General features: G+C 41.8%; 1 protein-coding gene across 1 annotated transcript in view; it reads left to right on the top strand.

Moving 5' to 3' along the window:
- Nucleotides 1–4,121: 4,121 nt before the first annotated feature.
- GYPC (glycophorin C (Gerbich blood group)) overlaps nt 4,122–13,707 on the top strand; it is a 33,427-nt gene continuing 23,841 nt past the window's right edge. The window contains exon 1 of the mRNA XM_077181610.1: nt 4,122–4,421. Coding sequence (XP_077037725.1) covers nt 4,388–4,421 — 34 coding nt within the window. The 5' untranslated portion in view covers nt 4,122–4,387. The remainder of the gene's footprint in view (nt 4,422–13,707) is intronic.

Here is a 13,707-nt window from a genome sequence, read left to right as displayed (position 1 = left end):
TGGAGAAGAGTTTGGCCCAAACAAACTAATAGATTAAGTGGAAACTTAAACACAAACAGGCACACTACATCCTTTATCTGCAATAATTGTGCAATAAGGTAAAGCAGGGGATATATGTGTTCCAGGGATAAGAATATATTCCAAAGGTTCAAGCAGAAGTCAGGGGAGTGGTAAAAATAAAGAGAAATGCTTGGGATGCAAAGTAGGAAGGAGTTGATCTCTTATCTCCAGGGTAAACTCTTCTCTTCTGGCCTTGTATGAGGGTCAAGAACTAGTTCAGTGTTATGAATGCAGACAGAAAATTCCTCCTCTGGGTTCCAAGGATTTCACAATCTTGTTGCACTTAAAGTCACAGGCTGCATAGGCACCACATAAAACATGAGTTACACCAGCATCACAGTCCATCCTGGGTAATAAGTCTCTATTGATCCCTTTTGCATCACAAAGGTTTCATTCTCCATGACTTTACACCAGATCTGAGATGGTCCACACAGTCTATGGTAAATATTCCTTGCCCTTTCAGCACAAAAATAGATGGGAAACAGAAAGGAAACAAGGTGGGGGAGAACCCCACACACAAGGTAACAAATAAATAAACTATTATTCCTTACAGAGATGGACAGGAAGATAATCAGCAGAAAACAGTATTTCATGGGATGCCCAGAGCCAAATGCTTTCCTATGAAGAACCACTCCTTCAGGACCCAGCCTAGCAGTTAAATCCCTGATTGTGCTTGACCTGCACGAAGTCTTCAAAATTTGGGATTCCACCCAACCTCACCTAGCTCAGCAGCTTGGCATGTTTAAGACAGCCTGAAGTGTGTAGCCAGGAAAGGAGAGGAGGAAGCCAACCCCACCTGTCCTGCCAGCTGGCCAGGTGACCATGGCATGCAGCCCAGTGGTGCACCAAGCCTCTGGTTCATGTGAATGTGCCCACCAGTGCTGCCCATCTTGAGCTCACAGCCAGGCACAACTGCTGCTAAATCCTCTCCTCAAATGTCCAGGTGATGGATCCAAACACCTTCTCTGAAGCTTGCAGGCTGTGCAGGGTGGGCAGTGAAGGATATAACTGGTAGCTTTCCACTCAGCCTCTTTCAATCTTGCCATTGCCTTTACAGGATGAGATTACAGATTTTGCATTATGTTTTGCCATGAAAATCCATCAGATAGAGGGATTTCTAGTGTGATGTCCTGTTGTTGCAAAGCATAACTTCCTGGAGAGAGCCTCCTTCCTTTGTTTTATTTATTTATTTTCCTCCGAGTGCAGCCTAAACCCTCCCTTCCTGTTTGGAACAACAGCTGCTGCCTGCAGCATCAGCTTGCCAAGCCTGAATGACTGTGAAATATCATTTATCTTGGAGCAAGATAGCATCAAAGAGAACAACTATGTGGGCCTGACCATGCATTCACTACATAGCTGTACTTAGGAGGAGTAGGATAAATTGCAGTATCAGAGGCAAAAGAGGTCCCACTTCTGAGCTAACACTCCTGGACCTGAAAGTGCTGTCAAATCTGAAAGCACTACTGAGAAAAAAAGGGAATTTTCATTTCCTTATTCAGAAAAAGACTCTTTCAAAGGCTGGAGATGCAAAAGTATTCACCAGGGCAGGAAAGCAATACTTCATCTGTAGGTTAATGGGAACACTGTGGCCTCAGGATCAAGTAATTGGCTGATGAAAACCACAGAGCTGACACAGATTTCCTAACATACCTGTGTTATCCCACAGACCTGGTGAATCCTCTATGAATGCCACAATCCTTAGATAAAAATTACTTTCAGATACCCTTCTGTTACCTTCTCCTTTTAACCCTTTAGGGGAGCTTTCTTTTTTTGCCAGAAGCAACTGCTTTTTAAAGGTTAGGAGAGAATTCAGTCAAATTGAAAATTAATGATTAATCACACATTTTCCCTACCAGCACTCTACTCCCATCTTTTGCTCTGGGTTTCTTTGTGGCCTCCTGTCCCACGTGATCAGTTGGCTGAGAGCACTGAGATGCTTTTTGTTCAGTGCCCAGTCTCAAGGCTCCCCTGGAAGCATGCTGGGCTGCATGGTGCTTCCCTTGACAACATCACATATTTCCCATTAATGATGAGTGGAAAAGGTCAGGCAGGTCTCTTTAATGGCCTGTTTGAGAGCAAACAGCCTTGGGAAATGGCTCTCTGATTTCTGGGAACCCCAGCCTATTCAATAAGCAAAGACAGAAGTCCCAAGAAAAGTGAAGATAACAACATATTAAAGGGGACTTTCCCATGTGAGTTTGGATCTGCCAGAATCCTCCTACATAACTTGGGTATAACTCTTCCAGTGATTTTGGTGGGGAGAGAGCAGCTTTAATAAGAACACAGACAGATGCAGGAAGTGTTGCACAGATGCAGAGGGGTTGAGCACCAGGATCTAACAGTGCATGCCGTTTTGAGTAGTTTTCCATATAATTCCTAAGACAGTCCAGACCACTGTAACATGGTTGTAACATAAAGCCATCACAACTACCATCCTTCACATCATCTGCAGCCGCTAGGGAATCTTTTCTCAATAGAAGATCTGAAATTCCTTAGGGATCACAGAATCGTAGAATCATACAATGGTTTGGATTAGATCATCTAGTTACAACCCTCCTGACTAGACAAGGTTGCTCCAAGGCCACCCAACTTGTCCTTGATCATGATGATGAAAGATTAAAATGTAAAAACTTCACATGACAACAATTCTCATGCCTCAGATCAGAAAGCCCCTATTTTACCTGTGCACATTGGGTTTCTTACACAGAAGAAGCAGTAATCAAAAACACACCCATCAGTATTTTCATAGAGAATCTATCGAGTGTAAATGAATGTCACGCTGTGGAGCTGAAGCCAGTGCAGCAACGTCAGGAGTTTTTCCTATTATTTCCCTGTCTTTGTTTTGTGCCTTGCTTTGCTCTAGCACTAAATGTTCCAGAGATCTCTACCACAAGCCCAGAGTGTGGGAATGCTGACTGAAGTAATTTACTGCATCCATGTTCACAAACAAGCTGTTAGTTGCTGTTGGCATGTAAATAAGCCACTGTTCTTTCCATCCTATAGCTGTTAAATAAATACTGTGAGCCAAGTTCGTGGCACTGATTTCTTGTAGGAGGTCACTGAGATGATTTCACAGAAGTATCCTGTGACAATTTTGCAAAACAGGATGGTCCCAGCCTGAATTTCATTGCTCTGTTTTTTTCCACTTCCATCCTGGTGGTGACTGTGTTTCTGCTGTCACAGTCAGGCTGTTAATTCATCCTGACTCCATAACAGACACCAGGAAAATGGAAAATTTGTCCACTCTCCTTAGTGTTTAAGGCATAGGCATTAAAAATTGCTTGTATTCTGGTATAACCTAGAAGTCCTAGTCCATGTCAGCTACAGACAGGCTGTGTATGCACACTTACAGTGACTACATGCCACTGACTGCAGCACAGCATGCACACAGCCAAACAGATAGCTTTAAATGGCAGCTATATAAACAAGCCTAGTCCAGGCTGAAAAACTCACAGTGGAGTATGCAAATTAACCTCTGCAGCCCAATAAATACATCTTATTTACAAGTAACACCTGCCTGTACATTAAAATAAAAATACCAAGACTAGGGAGAAACCAGGTGTCTCATCTTTATTCTACCAATGGCAAACTGGAGCAGAAATTAAATATTTTGCCAAAGGTGCCATGGGAAGCCTGTGTCAGAGCCATGACTGGAGTCACTTGTGCTTCAGCCTGTGCTGTAGCCACAGGTTCCTGCTTGTTTTGAGCACAGTGTAGATTCATGGTACATGCTGACATAGCTACTTTGACCCAGTAAAAGCCATCCTCAATTTTCACCTGTTAAAAGGACAGAATCAGTGAGACTGTGAGGGTTAAGGGGGATGAAGAGCAACAAAAATTGAAAGTCCTGAAAGTCCTACTTTCAATCTTAACCACTAATGGTACATGTTTTGGGAAAAGGAGTCAGCAGCAAGTTTTGCACTTAAAAGAAATAACATCAACAGCAGTGGATAGGAGTTTGGGAAGTGGATTTAATAGGTGTGTCTAGATTTGGCTAAGAATGAAAAGAGCATTTTCTTTCCACTGGTTGCTGGCTAATAAAAGCAGAGGGGTGGAATACATCCAACTTGCAAAACTTGAATACAGTTACTGCTATCTGCAAATGGGTGCCCCTCCCCGCTCATGTGAGCTACACAGGCAAAAGAGAATGACACATGTGCTGTTTCCTTTTCCAGTTGCAAAGGGGTCAGGAGCCAGGCAAGGAGAGCCCGAACAAGAGGAGCATTTTCCTGGGTTCTTCCAGCTGTTCTGTTCAATCCCGCCGTCAGTTCTGAGCAGGGAAGAGAGGCTGTCAACACAAATAAGGCATTTTTCAAAGGCGTAAATTATGAGTTCCCCAAACAATGCGACATCTCAACCACGTGAGTACCCTTACCCCCCTCCCCCCTTACTATAAGAGTGGATTTATCAGCCTGCCGCTTAAGGAACAGATTGTCTAATGCATTTCGTATGGGGGGAAAAAAAATAAGGAATGCCTAAGACTAATCCTGAAGGAAAAAAAAGTTGGGAAGAAGCTGTTTTCTTTCTTAATTCTTTGTGTTTGTGTGTGCGCGTGTGTGAGGGAAGGACTGGAACAGGCTCTGCAAACTCTGGCTCCTGAACAGGACCAAGCAAAGTTAGCAACGTTTCCGCCTAAACCCCAGCTTAGAAAAGTTTCATTTGAATGTTTTTCCCTCCCCCTGCCTTCAGGAGTGAAGTTACAGAGTATTTTGAAAGCGTGCTGACGCTTTTCTAAGATAGTAATGGTGCTGCCCAGCCTGCGTTTGGAGTCTCAAGCTGTCTGTGTGTAACATGAGACCCAAGCCACAAACTGCCAGTCTATATTTAAAGCCACAATGTGTTTCTGCTCCTGGAAATTTAGAAACACGGGCTTAAGGACAAGCAAATTGGTTTTTCAGCAAGAGAGGGTACAGGAGGGCAAGTCCTGTGTTTGTGTAACACTGCATATTTCAATAAATTTTAAAAGAGAGAATTTGGCCCGAACAGTCAAGGGAGCACAGAGCCTCAGCTGCACTATAGCAGTGTTCATTTTGGGACAGTCTTAAAAAGAAAGGTGCAGGAAGAGATGGATTATGATTTGATAAGCTGTAAAAAACTCTTGAGTTTTTGGTGCTGCAATATATTTTTTTTTCTTATGGCTTCTGTATGATCCTTCTTGGTTTAATTCAAGAAAGTTTGTTTTATTTTAAATAAATAAACTGCCAATAGCAGAATTGTTTATCGTACTGTGGCATCAATAATGAAGGCAGAAAGTACAGACAGCACTGCTGGGAGCAGCCTGCAATTCAGGGTTTGATCCAGATACTGCTGTAAGGATATTTGTTCTGTATGGCTGTAGACACTGACAATGCTTCCCAAGCTTTGAATGAGGCAGGCTGATCCAGCGGAAAGGACACAGCAAGCAGAATCTCTGGAATCCCAACCGGCAATTTCCATTTACCCTTTAGTCCTTTTTGCAGATTCTAACCAACAAGAAAGATTAGATGTTACCTTCATTCTGCAGTTTAGAATATTATAGCTTGTTGTCCATTGCAGTTTGCTTTCTGTTATAGCCAGGAAAGATACAGGCAGGCTAATTCAGCATTCTGAGAGCTTGGGTTTGGCACAGCTTGTGTAAATTACCGCTATTGGTGCTCTCCAAGCATGTCCAGGAGGGTTGTCATGACTCGCTGAGGTTCTTCTTGTGTATTGTGAAATATCAGCAAGGGTCCAGACCCAGTGTTGTATATTTAGTGACAGGCTTGGCCAAGTGACACATCCAGGACCAGCTCTGCAGTTCTGAATACATTACAGACAACCTCTCTGGCAGACCCAGGTTGTCAGACCCCACAGAAAGCCCTGGGGGGACGCCGGATGAGGAGTTAGTGCCCCTTGGGCCTTTTGTCTGCTCATAATGAAAAAAGACAGATGCATCAGGTTCTCCTGTTTTTTTTTTTTTTCCAAAATGTGGACAGGAATTCTCAACTTGAATTATTTTAAGATTATATGAAGCTCTCCATGAAAATAAATTGCTTGCAATCCAGCTAGGAGTATTTTGGCTGAAAAATAGTCATAATATATTGTCTTTGGTTGGCTGTTTTGGTTTTGTTTTGTTGGGTTTTTTAATTAGATGGATAAAATTTATAGATTAGGAACAAAAGTTAAAGGGAAGTCTGATAGTACCGTATTTCTGTATAGGGCACGTTTAGTGCATTGATAATGGTTGAAGTTATGGGGGAAAGTCTTTGGGAAAAGGATCTTATTTCCTAGTAAAATTCCTGCTAATTTTGCAAGAAACAAGACAAGAAACAATTGAAAGTTCAGTGTATTGACAGGCACTGCGCAGCATGGACAGCAGATGTTTGCTAGAGAAGCAGAATAATTGGGAAAACAAATTTGCTTCATAGCCACAGTGAAAATCTTTGAAATGGGTGTGAAAATGCATAAAATAATAATCAAAAACTTTTTGATACATATTCTGAACATATGAATTCTTTGCTGAATACCTGCAGGTGAGACCACAGAGCAGCTGCCATCTGATGTAAACTGAACAGTGTTAAGTTTCCTAATTGCTCATGTACTTTGCTTATCTCCTTGCGTTTACCCATGGCTGATAAGGAATTTTATTTATGCTATAAATGCAGTATGATCCTGTCAATCCAGGGGGGAGCACACACTGTTTCAGATTTTAAGTATTCAACTCTGTGGAGTCTGTAAATGTCTTCTGCCCCTATATGGGGATGCCCCACCATCTCACCTTGGGCACTTCCCATGCCCAGCTCAGATATCCCCCAGATATCTGAGTGGGCCCTCTGTACCCATACCAGAGGTGAGGGAGACAGCAACTCTGTGATGCGTTTGCTTCCTGCTCACATGTACAATCAGTAGCTGCCGGACTTCACTATGAAACCTGAGAAACTCCACAGGTTTGGCAGTCTCAATTCAGCTGGCAGCTTTTGCCCTCTTCCTGTTAGACTGCAATGACCCTATTTTGAGGCAGTGGGACAGCTCAGATGAGGTGAAGGATTAGGACAATGAACGTCACCAAGTCAAAGGTTCAACCTGGGCAGGCAGTGATCCATGCAAAGACATCTTTATGGGTCAGAGGTGTTCACCCCTTTGGAGAAGGTGTTCTGCGATTTACAGGATTTCATCTGTACCCAGCAGTCTGGGAATGTTTATCTGGGCTCTCTTATACTCCAAATGCCAGCTGTCAAAGGAGTTAGTGGTTAAGGAGAACAGTTTGTGGAGGCTTTTCTTCCTCATCACCCATCCACAGATAAGGTCCCCGTCCTGGGGGGATAGGGAAGCAGTGTGATGTGTGCAACGCAGAAGAATTGGCCCAAAAGGAAACCAAGAAGCAAGGCTGGTCCTCAGGCCATGCCCCAGCTGCAGAGGGAGGAAGAGGGCGAGGAAGAGGGTGAATCAAAGCCTCCTTGAGCTGTATGCCCTCCCTCTGCATTGCCAGCTGTCCTCCAGCAGTAACCCAGGCGCTGCCCTGCTCAGGGGAGCAGAGTGTGGTGCTGCCTCTGTTCTACAAGCAGGAGGTCTTGGCTCCATCAACCCACACTTCTCCACCTGCCCCAATGACAGTCAGAGCTGCTGGTAAAGTGAGTCACATATGTATCTGTCCCTTCAGAGAGGCCACCTTGCAAAGGTGGCCTCAGATAAAGGCAGATAGACTCTGGCTGAGAATGGGGAGTGTGGTTCTGGGAACAGCCTTGCCACATCTTCAGCTCATAATGAGATATATTTTGGGGCTGCAGACTGGTTATTTTGTATGTTCCTGGAGCAATACCACTTGCCTTTCACACAGGGCTTGTGAAAAGCCTTGAATGAACCCTTCAGGTTTGAAACTGTGTTATTCACACCTTGGCAATATATGTGATTTCATTGCCCTTAATCAACAGAAGTGCTTGCCTCTGACAATAAGTGATAAACAAAAACAGGGGCTTTTGATTAATAAAATCTGGTCTTCACTGGTAAACCTGTGAGCATTTATACACAAGGAAACCTACAGATTATAATAACATCTCATTTTTAGCACAGAAATCTCAAAACATAACCTACAAGCATTGATGTAAATTGAATGTCTCTGCTTGTATGTTTGTTTCCCACCACTATGCATATGAATTGGAAAATTTGGCTTTATACCCCAGGGCTCTCCTGATGCCCTCATTGTCTGACATATTTCTGTGAAAGTCTGGGAATTGAAAGGCTCAGAATGCACCTAAAATTTCAGTAATTAACAGCAGAACTGTTGGCAAACCGCTGAGCTGGAGAGAATAGGGAGGATGTTGACCCAAATAGGAGTCTGCTTGTTTAAAATACACAATTTCAGCATTGCTGGGCATAATTTAAGAAAAAATACACAGTAGATGTTAAAGTAGATGTTAAAGATTCAGGTTGTGGCTAGTTGTGTGCTTAAGCCTGTTAATATTATACAATTATGCAGTGTCTGCATCTCATTGCTGCTACTGCTGCACCTTTTCTTTCTAGGCTCTTGTGTAATATACCCTGTATGCATAGCTGTTCAAATGACTGAGTCCAATCAGCAAAGTCTTTTGTAAAACAGGCTTTCAGAACTGCATTGTCTAATGAAAGTCTGTTTGTGTGTGTGCTCTGTGCAGTGCCTGCCTCTATTGTTGGGGAGGGATCAGTATTCCTATAGCGTAGAGAAATTCAAGCCAACAGAGGGATCTGATTGTGCTAGGTGCTGTACAGTCACCTCTTCTTCAAAAGGCTGGTAAAGAAGAGAGATTACAGGTGGGAGAGAAATGCCTGCTCTCCATGGACACTGCTGGTGAGGCAGCTTTTAGCTGGGAAAAGCTGGGGGGAAGGAGTTGGTTTGATTCCAGCAGAATCACTGCTGCAACAGCTCTTTGCTTCCCACTGCCTAATTCTGTCATGCATGCTCAGGGAAAAAAACATAGCTCAGAAGTTAGTTAGCAACTGGCCTGCTTGCTTCCCACAAAAAGATCAGAAAACTACTGAAAACAGCATTTGACATGAGTAGGAAGTTTGTTTACAATTTTTTGCTTCACATACAAGTTGTGATAGAAAATGTATGAAAAACCCAGATGCCACAGTGACAAGAATATAGAAACACCTTAGGAAATATAGAAACACCTTAGGGCAAGTATTCAGTCAGGAGACAATTGTGTTTTACTTCCTTAATTTTCGAAGTTAGATGAATTTGACAGCATTACCCCAATAATGAGTAGATTAAAAATTCACCAGCTGCTAAGCATTCTGAAAAACTACTTGGAGAATGGAGAAAAGTGTCACTTGGAGAAATCAGGCCTTGTTTGCCAACAATTTATGAACACAAATGGAGGAAAAGCCTCTCACCTCTGGATAATTTATTTGTAACTGGTAACTGCATCAAGTACCAACACTGCCATGCTACAGCAACAGACATGCAGCTCATAATTTCATGCTGAAATAAGATCTGGACTCCTCTGTTTCTTGAAGAGTCAGCACAATCTAATTCACACCAGATTCCTATCTCTGCTATGTTAGCATGGAAATCAAATGCACTGCCTGTGCTAAACTGATCCCTTATTGCAGATGTACCTTGCACGTGTAGTTTCACCAATGAGACAGCTGGCTGAGTGATTTTCCTCTTAATTAATCATCTCATATGCAAAGGATGCCAGTTTCTCATATCTTCTTCTCTTCTGACATATGTTTCACCACAGGGTTCTTCCTGATGAAGCAGAAAACTTCACTAAAAATCTCAATGGGTTAAACTTGTTCTGCTGCATTAGAGTTTTAAAGTGATTTTTTCTTTCCTTTTCTCTGCGTCTCTTTTTCATCTTAAGAGGAAAAAAGAATTCAGTTATTTCATGAGGGTCTCTACCTCTTTTTTCTCCAGATAAGCCCTGGAACTGAGTTAAGCTTTTTATCAGTAAGTTGCAGGGGGGCATTTGAACACACCCTGAGACAGTTCTTTGTTATTGTGAGTGATAAATGCCTATTTTACTGGGGACCACATGTTTAAAATACCTAGTTTTATGAGATAGTTCACATCATACAGGACGTGTGTGACTAGTTCGCAGCCATACAGAATCAGACATCAAGTCATTACATATGTGCAGGTGTTTATAGTTGTGAGCAGAGATTCTTTCAGTAACACCAGACCTAAAAAACTGGTTTGAATTCTGTTCACACATCTATACACACACACACAGAGTGTGTGTATATACAATATACCTTATATCTGTATGCATACATTTACAAAGACGTGCATTTATACCCACCATCCTTTCCACTACTTATATGGCTTTATTTGTTCAGGTTTATATTCCTCTTCTAGCTTATCTGTGCTGGGAGAATTTGGTAGTTGCATCTTTAGGACAGTTTTCTAGAATGGCTGATCATATTAGTATATTCATACCAAAATTATTCTTTAAAAAAACTAACCTCCTTCGGAAACAAAATACTTATTCAAGAATCAATTCAATCCTATTACATAATTCTGTGACAACCCCCCCCCCAACAGCTGAGAAGATTAATTTATGCTGGAAGAGATTTTACAGAATTGTTATTCCAGTTTGACTTTTTTTTGTAGGCAAACTTCTCTGTGGTTCATCTCATTTTCTTTGAAAAGTGTTCTTACTAAGACAAAAGTAAGATGCTTCTTGTCTGCTAATTGGATGATTCAAAAATTTCAGTCACTTAAGAAGGGATGAAAAAGCAGGTCTTCATGGCTGACTTTAGATAAACCAAATAATCCTTAGGTGAGACAAATAGACCACAAATCACTTAAACACAAGTGATTAAAGAGTTATCTGCCTGAATGAGTAGAGGGAAGAAATATTTCTAGTGGATGGTGAAGAGTTACCATAAAATTTAGACATCCAAGGGTGCAGGAAACTTTGTACGTTTTCAAAAATTCTGATGTTTAAAACGACATGCATTTATATTTTATTTCTGTTTTCTAGAATATATTGTTGAATTCTGCTTTCAGGATTTTCTTAGCATGCATTAGGGCTAGAAGTTTACCAATTTATTATTAAATAGTCTAGTCTTTCATTTTCTGAAACTTTAAAAGGAGCACTCATGAGCTGAGGTTGCTCTTCCAACTGTCAGTGGTTCATGCCAGTGTAATGAGCACACTCCCAGTCCCATCCAACAAAGCAAGCAGGAAATTTAAATCTTTGATGTATCTGTGGCCTCTCTCACACCTGCTCTCTCACGCTGTCTAGTTCAGATACCCTCTGCACCTCCTAATCCTACCTGTCTGTCCCTTTCTTAGCCCACAAGTAAATGGCCCTCTCTGAACGTACGAGAGGCACACAGGTCCCAGCTGGTAAATGCTATTTCCCCCCTTCTCTCAAGGACCCTCTACAGTCCTGCCAGTGGGAAGGAAGAAAAGAACAGGTCAGGAAAACATAGATCTTTCCCTGTCACCATCTGGCTGAGGCTTTGTTTCCTTTGGGAGTTGCCCTTTCTTCCACTCTCCCTCTTCTCTGCTGATTTCTCCTTGCTCTCTCATCTTCACAGCTTGCTATGAAACAACACCTCCCCTCTCCAGATCTTTCCTGTCATCACATAGCAATTTTTATTTACAACTAGGACATGCTTTTTACATTTTTTATGATTGGGAGAGATGATTATTGTCTATCTCTCTTGAATTTCCATAATTACATCAATGGCCTTTGATTTTTGGACTCTATTGCATAAAAATCCAGTTTTCCCCACACTGAACTCATAGGGACCTTTTTTTTTTGGTTTAAAGAAACCGTGCTACCAGTTTTTAATGGCAATTGATGGAAAGAGGGGCTATACATAAAATTAGGCTGTATCTCTCTCTACAGAAAACCCTGCATGATGTATTGTGTACACCAGGAAACAAATCTGTAGTTGGGAACCAAGTCCCAGCTTCCCCTTTGCTTTGGGAAAAAGGACGTTTTTCACTCTTTTGCAAAACCACTCAGTGTGCTCTGAACACTGTCATTTTTCCTGCTACTCAACCTATCCCTGCTCCAGTCATGAAGAAGAGTGGAGTGAACAACTTCTGCTAACATCACCAAAGCCAGGAAGATCACCACCAGGTCAGGGAGAAGAGGGCCAGGTTGGCTGGGACTTTGACCAATGTGGTCTAGTGGAAGATGAAGCTGACCATGGGGGTGTGGTTAGAAACAGATGCTCTTTAAGGCCCCTTCCAACCCAGCCCATTCCATGATACTATGATTCAAAGGCAGCTTGGTAGGTCCTTCTTGTGAAGGCTGTTTCCACCTAATGTGAAGAAATGAATTCTTTTGACACCTTGCTGATTGCCTTTGGCACTTTACCATCTCCCTCTAAGAGCTGTGTACCTATCATACCTACAACTCAGGCAATAGGTAGTGACTGGACCCACAAACATCCTTTAAAAAGGGAAAAATACCCTTATATCTTATCTTTTCTATAACTGAATGGATCTGGTTCCTCACAACACCTCTTCCCAAGTTAACCATCCCACATCCTGACCCAAGAACTCAGATCGGATTTGTACTTGCTGTACAGGGGACAATTTGAAATTACTACAAATCCAAGCCATTACCACATGGTGAATTGGCATGGTGAGAGATGGAAAAGCTGGTGTTGTACAGCCCCCAAAATAAGCTGTTTTTTTAATACCATTGGTTATCTGAGTCTTTCCTCTGTCTCCAGCTCTCCAGTTAATGTCTCCTTCCTTCTCATGATTAATAGCAAGCTTTCCACTCACATCCTTCCCATTTGTTCTTCACAAAATACAATATTCTTCATTGCAAAAGTGTATTCTTTTTACTTTGTTCAGTCTGTAAATTTCTCAGGGCAGAATGATCTTTCCCTCCATCTCCTTTCTAAACAAGAATCACCAAATAATTATTTGGCACTTAGGTGCTCATGTGGTGCTGACCACATCTGTCTTCCCAGGTTACCTCATCAAGTTGCTGATTCTGGGTAGAGATTTCAGCCTCCTGAAGCATGAAGATAAAATGCAAAAAAACAACCTTAGGTATGACATCAACTGGTAATACATATCAAGCTGGAAGGATTTTAGGGGTTTCTCCTTGAAAATATTTTTCCCCTAAACACATTTATTTGTATTCTCTGAGATAGTCTCTAGACTGTGGAGATCAAAGAGAGCAGAAATCCAGCAGGGTTTTTAAGTGCATTAAAAGTACCGTGTTTCAAAGCCACATGCCTGAACATTTAAGCACCATGGAAGAAATGAAGTAGCAGGTGGTAATACCTGTAAACATGATTGTTCTAATCTTAATACTTTTCAATTTGTCAAAGCCTAACTGTGTGACAAAGAGCCAAAATAAAGGATGCTGTGTGCACATGTAGACACACACAAGAGCATAAAACCCAAGGACACCAGCCAGCTTTGGGTTTTCCCTTTCAGCCACATTTCTGATCTTGTAAGTAATTTCCAGTAACAAGGGCGTGTATTTACCAGACTTATGTGGAACCTGGCAAATCTAAGTATGGAGTGCTTCTTGAGAGATTTGAATACAGAAGTGTAATTCCCTGCTGCACTTCTGTTTTGCTGAGGTAAAAAATATAAAATGCCATCCACACAGAACAGTGGCATATTGTAAATGTCTGCATATTGTGAATATATAGAGAGAAACACAGTCTATAATGTTCCTCACTTAGCAACTGAGACATTATATAAATATTTTCAGGTGC

This window comes from Agelaius phoeniceus, chromosome 7 (genome assembly GCF_051311805.1).
Source record: "Agelaius phoeniceus isolate bAgePho1 chromosome 7, bAgePho1.hap1, whole genome shotgun sequence".
NCBI lineage: Eukaryota > Metazoa > Chordata > Aves > Passeriformes > Icteridae > Agelaius > Agelaius phoeniceus.
The sequence above is the reverse complement of the archived record's forward strand: the minus strand, read 5'-3'. Positions and strand labels throughout refer to the sequence as shown.